Source organism: Suricata suricatta, chromosome 2 (assembly GCF_006229205.1).
Source record: "Suricata suricatta isolate VVHF042 chromosome 2, meerkat_22Aug2017_6uvM2_HiC, whole genome shotgun sequence".
NCBI classification, from domain to species: Eukaryota; Metazoa; Chordata; class Mammalia; order Carnivora; family Herpestidae; genus Suricata; species Suricata suricatta.
Genome location: NC_043701.1, coordinates 4,718,409 through 4,726,643, shown reverse-complemented (window position 1 = coordinate 4,726,643; position 8,235 = coordinate 4,718,409). Strand labels below are relative to the sequence as shown.

The 8,235-nt window shown below is 44.5% G+C and overlaps 1 protein-coding gene across 1 annotated transcript in view; it reads right to left on the bottom strand.

Moving 5' to 3' along the window:
* KMT2C (lysine methyltransferase 2C) overlaps positions 1 to 8,235 on the bottom strand; it is a 217,376-nt gene that overhangs the window by 65,758 nt on the left and 143,383 nt on the right. Inside the window, exons 19-23 of the mRNA XM_029954361.1 lie at positions 7,414 to 7,595; positions 7,027 to 7,191; positions 5,805 to 5,914; positions 5,243 to 5,308; positions 4,073 to 4,285 (exon numbers count right to left, since the gene is read on the bottom strand). Coding sequence (XP_029810221.1) covers positions 4,073 to 4,285; positions 5,243 to 5,308; positions 5,805 to 5,914; positions 7,027 to 7,191; positions 7,414 to 7,595 — 736 coding nt within the window. The remainder of the gene's footprint in view (positions 1 to 4,072; positions 4,286 to 5,242; positions 5,309 to 5,804; positions 5,915 to 7,026; positions 7,192 to 7,413; positions 7,596 to 8,235) is intronic.

The window sequence follows — 8,235 nt, the reverse complement described above, 5'->3', positions numbered from 1 at the left end:
CTTTGCTTTTCTGTTTGGAGTATCATTGTAACTACTGTATTGTAAATGACGGAAAATAACTGCATATGTTAAAAAAATAAATTGTGTAAAAAAAAAAAAAGAAAAAAAAAAGAAAAGTCTGTCTCTGTTGCACAAGGAACTGGTTTCTGAGGTGCAAAGATGACTGTTCATGACTTATTTTCCTGAAGAACCATTTATCAGAAGAGTGAACAGTTGACAAAAGCTACAAGGAAAGGGCATTGTTACGACATTCCAGGAGCATCACAAGTGTGTGTGGACATTGTGGGTTCCTGGGGACCTAGGAGGTACTTATGTGTGATGTCACTTTCAAAGGGACATGCCCTCAACTGACCCAATCTGGAAGCCATAACCTGAAGACACACCCATCGTTTCCCTGAAGGTTGTCCTACAGAACAGAAGTCGAAGCGAAAATCTTCTCAGGCCTTTTTCTCCCATGTTTTTAAAAAGTTCTATAATCTCATACTTTGGGAATTACTGTGTACCGTCAAGATTTCTTTCAAATGCTATGAAATGCAACATGTTCCCAATTTAAGTAACTGTGGAATCCTTTTTCAGATTTCCCACTGTCCTTAGAAACAGAATTCTTCACTGTTCTCTGGTAGCTGGTAATCTGATCAATTTCATCCAGATATACAGACTATTTCTTCAAAAGCCCCAAAACTTTAAAATCAAAATTTCTGATTAACAGGATTTGAACATCAGTTATACAGAACCATCAGGAAGGTTTTCTCCCAATCACACACACACTACTGCACAGAAAATGTGAGGGCTGATAAAAGACACACTGATACTAAGCCACAATTCTCTCAGCTGCACAAATGTGGCACCTTCCTAACTGATCTACGTGCCACAGCTCTAGGGCCTAATGATCTAGTCACATTACAACCAGGTGTTCCATTTAAAATATGAGTAAGAGTAAACCAAGATCCCCTTAGAAAGCTCCAATTCCCTCCGTCCACAAACTGCTTAGCCACTGCCGCAAGATCCTGTGCGACCTTCACGGTCCTGCCTCCTCTCTCCTTTATGATGACTTTTTTTGTTGTTAATTTAAAATGAAGTTAGTTTGCAGTAAGTATTGGTTTCCAGAGTAGAACCCAGTGCTCATCCCAAGAAGTGCCCTCCTTAATACCCATCCCCCACACACTTGCGTTCCATTAACCCTCAGTTTGTTCTCTGTGGTTAAGAGTCTCCTATGGTTTGCCTCCCTCTCTGTTTTCTATCTTCTTTTTCCTTCCCCTATGTTCTTGCTTTGTTTCTTAAAGTCCACATGAGTGAAGTCATATGATATTTGTCTCAGACTTATTTCACTTAGCATTATACATTCTAGTTCCATTCACATTGTTGCAAATGGCAAGATTTTGTTCTTTTTCATCAAGTAATATTCCATTGTATATATACCACATCTTCTTTATCCATTCATCAGGCGATGGACATTTGGGCTCATTCCATAATTTGGCTATTGTTGACAGTGCAGCTGTAAACATTGGGGTACATGTGTCCCTTCATACCAGCATTTTTGTAACCTATCAATAAATACCTAAGAGTGCAATTGCTGAGTCACAAGGTAGTTCTACTTTTAACTTTCTAAGGACCTCCCATACTGTTCTCCAGAGTGGCTGCACCAGTTTGCTTTCCCACCAGCAGTGCCAAAGGGATCCTCTTTCTATGCATCTTCACCAACGTCGGTGGTTGTCCGAGTTGTTAATGTTAGCCATTCTGACAAGGGTGAGGTGGTATGCATTGTGGTTCTGATGTGCATTTCCCTGATGATGAGTGAGGTTGAGCATCTTTTCATGCATCTGTTGGCCATCTGGATGTCATCTTTGGAAAAGTGTCTGTTCATGTCTTCTGCCCATTTCTTTATTGGATTATCTGGTTTGTGGATGTTGAGTCTGAGAAGTCCTTTACAATTTTTGGCTACTAACCCTTTATCTGATATGTCATGCAATTATCCTCTCCCATTCTGTGAGTTGTGTTTTAATTTTGCTGATTATTTCCTTTGCCATGCAGAAGCTTTTTTTTTTCCATAATTTTTTACTTATTTCTGATACAGAGAGACAGAGCATGAGAGGGGGAGGGGCAGAGAGAGACAGAGACACAGAACAGGAAGCAGGCTCCAGGTCCTGAGCTAGCTATCAGCACAGAGCCTGATGCGGGGATCGAACCCACGGACATGAGATCTGACCTGAGCTGAAGTCAAGGCTTAACCACTAAGCCACCCAGGCGCCCCTTTGCAGAAACATTTTATCTTGATGAGATGCCAATAGTTCATTTTTGCTTTTGTTTCCCTTGCCTCCAGTGATGTGTCAAGTAAGAAGTTGCTGTGGCCAATGTCAAAGAGGTTACTGCCTGTTTTCTCCTCCAGGATTTTGATGGTTTCCGGTCTCACCTTTAGGTCTTTCATCCATTTTGGATTTATTTTTGTGTATGGTGTAAGAAAGTGGTCAAGGTTCATTCTTTATGTCGCTGTCCAGTTTCCATGTCTGGGTTCTCTGTTCTGTTGTATTGGTCTAACGTGTGTGTTCTGTGCCAGTGACATAACCTGTCTCAGTGACCAGAGCTTCGTGGTGTGACTCGACTTCTGATCTCATCACCTCCTGCTGGCGCCTTTGTTCACTACTAGGCACACTGGTCTTCACGACACTCCTCACACGCGCAGGGCACACTCCTGCCCTGGGCCTGGGCAGCAGCTCTCTCGCCGGCCGGGAAGCCCTTCCCTCCGGCACTCAGGTGGCGCGCTCACCGCTGCAGAGTCTGTGCTCTGAGCTGCAGAGTCTGTGCTCAAACACGGCTTCAGCTCATCCAAAGCCTCCCACGGCCACAGGCACCACCAATGCCTCTCGTTTCAGTGCTAGCTTTCTACAGCACTTGCCAAACGCTTTATAGTAACTCATTTATTATGAGATACCCACACACATATGCACGTATTCACTTTTTAAGTAGGCTCCACGCCATCACAGAGCTTGAACCAATCCAAGGATCAAGATCTGAGATGAGGGGTGCCCGGTGGCTTGGTCAGTTAAGCATCTGACTTTCGCTCAGGTCATGATCTCATGGTTAGTGAATGTGGGCCCCACACTGGGCTCTGTGCAGACAGCTCAGAGCCTGGAGCCTGTTTCAGATTCTGTGTCTCCATCTCTCTCTCTTTCCCTCCCCTCTAAGGCTCTGTCTGTCTGTCTCTCTCTCAAAAATAAACATTAAAAAAAAAATTTTAAAAGACCCGAGCTGAGATCAAGAGCCAGACACTTAACTCACTGAGCCGCCCAGGTGCCGCTATGTTACATATGTTAAAATAGCTTTTCCCCCTAATATTAATAGGGGAGTGTCAGGAGTGGAGAATTCCATCTGCTGTGTTCACTGACAGGATTTCTAACATCCATCACAGAGGAGGCATTCAGTAAATACTGCTGAATAACGTGGTATGATGGAACAAAAGAAATTTTTACTTTATTTCTCAGCTGAAAAGAAATAACAATCAAAAACCAAACAACCCTGTGGTGATCTTCTTCAGAGATAAGCAAAAATATAACTCCTACTGAATTTCACATTACTAAAATTATTTGTCATCATCTAGATGGATGCAGCTAGAAAATCCTTGACATCTACTGGGATCAAAAAAAGGTTCATAAAGAGAGAAGTTTATGATGAACATCTGTGAACATAAATGCACACTTGAACAGTAATAATGGCTTTTCCATGTAGAACCGCACGGATCAAGCTCTACTCTCACTCAGCTGTGGTATCTTGAGGTCACGGCATCTGAGGTTCAGGCTGCTACCTTGCAAACCAAAGGCATGCCCTCTGAATTTCCCCATCTGTGACCCTCAAAGACAGGGAGTTTACGAGGACTTCTGTAACGGAAGCCGGTCAGCTCTAGAGGACGCGTGAAAGGAAGAGAATCCAAAAAGCTCACTTAGAAAAACCAAGGCTCTCATCAAGGGTTACCTAAGTCAGCAGAATTTACCCTGAGATAAAATATATAGGTGTTAAAAGATATTTTATATACTTTAATTCCTGTGAACATACGCACTGGAAAATAAATTAGTATTACCCCGACTGTCGTCCATTTCTCCATCCCGTGAGTGCTCTGACTGGATGTCTGGAGGGGTCTGAAGGACAGCCACGCTGTTCTGATTTATGATCTTCAACTTCAACTTTGGTTTGGACCGTTTTCTTCGTGGGACCGTAACTGTGAGGCTCTGTAACTGTGTCATCCCTGACTGAGTCAAACACACGCCATCCTGGGTGTATGTCTTGGGCGGATCTAAAATTACAATATGCCAAGGATACAAGTTACAACTCTCACTTTATTTTCACTGGCAAGTTGGTGACTGTTCCAGAACACCCAGGGGAAGGGGATGTGACTACTATAAAGCAATTCTCTATGAAATGCACAAATTATTTTTGGTTTTAATTGAGCACAAATAACAGTGCTCAATTAAAACCAAAAATAATTGGTTGGACTTCTTTGGATTTTAAGCAGAGAGGTTACAAGTTTTAAAAAAATGATCTTCCTGGCATTTTTTCTCATCAACCAAAATAAGGATTTAGAAAGAAAGCACTGAAGCTACAAGCAATGCTTCAGCTTTTCAACTATGACCCTTTCTCTCGGGTATCTTTTCAGACTAAAGATGAGGATCAGTTTACTGAAGAGAAACAAGAACACCGGAGAAGCCCATGTAGAAAGCCAAGTATCAATATGATCACTGAGAGGAAGAAGCAATAGTAGTAGAAATCGGCACATTTTTAAATGTACAAAATTGCTACTCATTACAACCATTTCCATACTATTCAAATGTTTTGGTATCTGATATCAAATAGTATTAGAAAAATGAACAATAGTTTGAAACTATTCTATCAGATACCTGTCTAGCTAATCCATTACAGAAAAAAAATAGACGGAATTAATTCTAAAAAACAATAATCCCTGTCTGCTAACTGAACTCATCTTCTCCTAATTCATCACCGGGCACAGTAACAGAAGCATCAGACAAGGCGAGCACGGAGCTGGTGATCACTTTAAGAGCACGGATTTCGCTGCCCGCAGGCTGAGAGTCACAGGAAGCGCCACACGTGGGCTGGAGGAGACGATTACAGGAATGATTTACAACATCAGAGGACTCAGACGGGACACTCATACAATAAAGGCACGGGACACACGGCAAGTCAGTGACGTAAGTAACGAAGCAGAGAACAGTCACGGGCGGCACTCAGACTTTACCTAGCTCTTTCACTTTTGTGACGATCTGCGCTACCAGCGAGGATTCACAGCAGTCCGAGGAAGGCACTGAAACGAGAAAAAAAACATCTGCGTCATCTTTTGCAGGAAAAGTAGAGTATATTTAAAGATTTACATGTAATTGAATTTTCTGTGCTTTGCCCATTTCACCGACATAAATACTGAACCACTAAAGAGGTACAGGGCTTCTCTAAGGATGAGGAAAAGTAGTGAAGGAAACACATCATGGAGGGAATACGGCCAGGATGAGAGGCAACCCACGGAATTTCTACACATCGCTGTAAGAGTAGGATTATGAGGCATGAAAGCGATATGACATTTTATATCCATAATACATGCTTAGCTCGTAGTCTTTATGTAAGTAAATTGTTTTAATACATCAAGTTGGGGTAATAAGGGTTCATTTATAACTAAGAATAACTTATGTTTCATAAAATACTTTTCCAAATAGCTGTTTCACAAAAAGAAAAGAAAGAAAGCTACAGACAGCAAGGCGCCAGGGAACCGTAAGAGCGCAGACCCACCATTCCCGCTGTTCTCTTACCATTTGACGTAGGCATATAGGGTCTGCACATGCTACAATCAAAACCGATGTCAGCTACATTTTCCACTTCCTCCTCAGAATTTAAGTTCTGACAAACCGCATGCATCCACCTAAAAAGACCATATTGGTACATTTAAAAAGAAAGAAAGAAGAGAAAAGAAAGAAAAGGGGGGGAGAGAGAGAGAGAGAGAGAGAGACAGAGACAGAGACAGAGAGAGAGAGAGACACACACACACACAGAAAATAGCTTCCATTTAAAAACGACCGCAGGAGCCCAAAGCTGCCGTGCCTAAAGCGCCACGCCACCCGTGGGCTCTCGTCCGCCCGCGGGGCCCTTCCTCCCAGCCGCGCCCACGGGCCCACAGAGACATCTGGAGGGGAGAATCAGAGTAAGGAGGAGACGGAATACTGGAAGGCAGCAGGAGCACAGCACATGAGGAGGGTGGCCTGTGCCCTGATCGTGGCCCGAACAGAGCGGGAGAGACGGGGGCTAGTCAGGACAAGCATGGAGCCCGGAGGACAGCGAGTGGTATGGGGGTGCGCGCCCCACGGGACGCCTCTCCTGTGGGCAGACACGGCTCTTGTCATGAGGCTGTTAACTGGGAACCAAAGGCGTTATCTTGCCTTTGAACAGCGACTCAGCAGGCAGAGAGTACTGAGACTCCCGTCTTACTGATGAAATCATACTAGGACCACACGTGCAGTGCTTTACTCTCCACAGAGCACAGTAATGTGCCACGTAAATCGAAGCAAGCACTCTTGATTTTGGAGCTGCACACATTCTACTTGCAGAGGGTGGGTGCTGGGACCCAGTACCTAGACACTTACTATCTAGAGCTTAAAAAAAAAAAAAAAAAAAAAAAAGTAGTTTAAAGAAAATAAAATCTGTTAAATCATTTGTAGAATCTAATAAAATATTCAGCAACCCTCATAGTAAAATGCATATAAAAATGCATATATGCAGGCAATAAATCTGCATCTATTTTCAAGGGATTCATAAACCCTTAAAATCCCTATGTTAAAAATCTTAGTCTGGAGTTGCGGATACAAAACAGGAAACTTCTATAAGTTTCTAGCTGACAGAAAGTCTGGAAAACAAACAAAAAAAAAGTTCTTAAATTTAAGACAGAAGAAAGTTGTTTTCCAATTTCCTTTTGCTACATTTAAAAGAGAAAAGCTTGCAAAAGATGGAAGCCAACAACTGCGCGCGGCGGCACGGTACCTGTCACACTGTCTGCACTGCAGGATCAGGTCTTCCTCCCGGTAGTTCCGGCAGCAGACCGGGCAGGAAGACAGGCTCGCGCAGGGCGCACACTGCGTGTAGTTGTTCTGCCACTCGCACCTCAGGCCCGCAGCCGTCGCCCCACAGTGCCTGCACCAGACGCACCTGCAGTCCAATACCCCCCAACAAGTCTCAAGGTTATTGACTTAGTTACTGTGAGTCAAGAGGCTACACCACTACGGAAGAGGGGGAGATCCTCTCAGGGGCGTCTGAGAGGCCTGCGGAGGAGCGGCATGGCACCGTAATACGCATGCGGTTATGCAGGGAGTGGACGTGGCAGCATCCTGCACACGGAAGGCTGAGGAGGGAAAGCTAAATCAGGAGTACCATTTGCACTTCCAGCCTCCTTTGGGCACCGTGTGCAGAGGAGGGTCCAGGCAGTAGGTGTGGTAGCTTATGTCACAGTCATCACACAGCAGGAGCCGTCCGGGGTCCGTGGCCTTCCCACAGGCCTCGCACACAGTGCACTCAAGGCACCTCCAGCCTTTGCTAAGAACAACCTTAGTGATCTGGAAGAGACACAAGCAGGCCCGGTGACTTTTTCACTAACATACACCTCACTCTGCATGATCACATATGCCACACACATGTCCCCGGAAGCAGAGAAGAGGCAGCGAGAAGCATGCATGAGCACCCAGCGCAGCCGGATCCGGGGTGGGCACGTTCCCGTGCTATCACGAGTCTCCCTGCGGGACAGAACAGCAGGAAGCAGCACGTGTTTTCATGACTTCAGACCACGTAACGACCTTGTGCTGTGGACTTGATGTCCACTTTACAAATGTGCTGACTCGATATTGAAGAAATCAAGTAAACTGCCCCTTAACTGGTAATATACGTTTTGAAAATGTATTGGCATAGTTTCCATCTATGGCATTTCATGAATTCATACTTCTGAAACTTGTGTACATTGCAAAAGGATTTGTATGGTAAAGTCAATATTTAGGGGCAACTGGGTGGCTCAGTCTGATTTTGGCTCAGGTCATAACTTTACAGTTCACAGGACCGAGCCCCACACGACGGGCTCTGTTCTGAGCTCTGTGCTGAGCACAGAGCCTGCTTCTGATTCTCTCTCACACTCGGCCCCACCCTGCTGACTTGCGTGCATATGTGTGCGCGCGCTCTGTCTCTCTCTCTCTCTCTCTCTCTCTC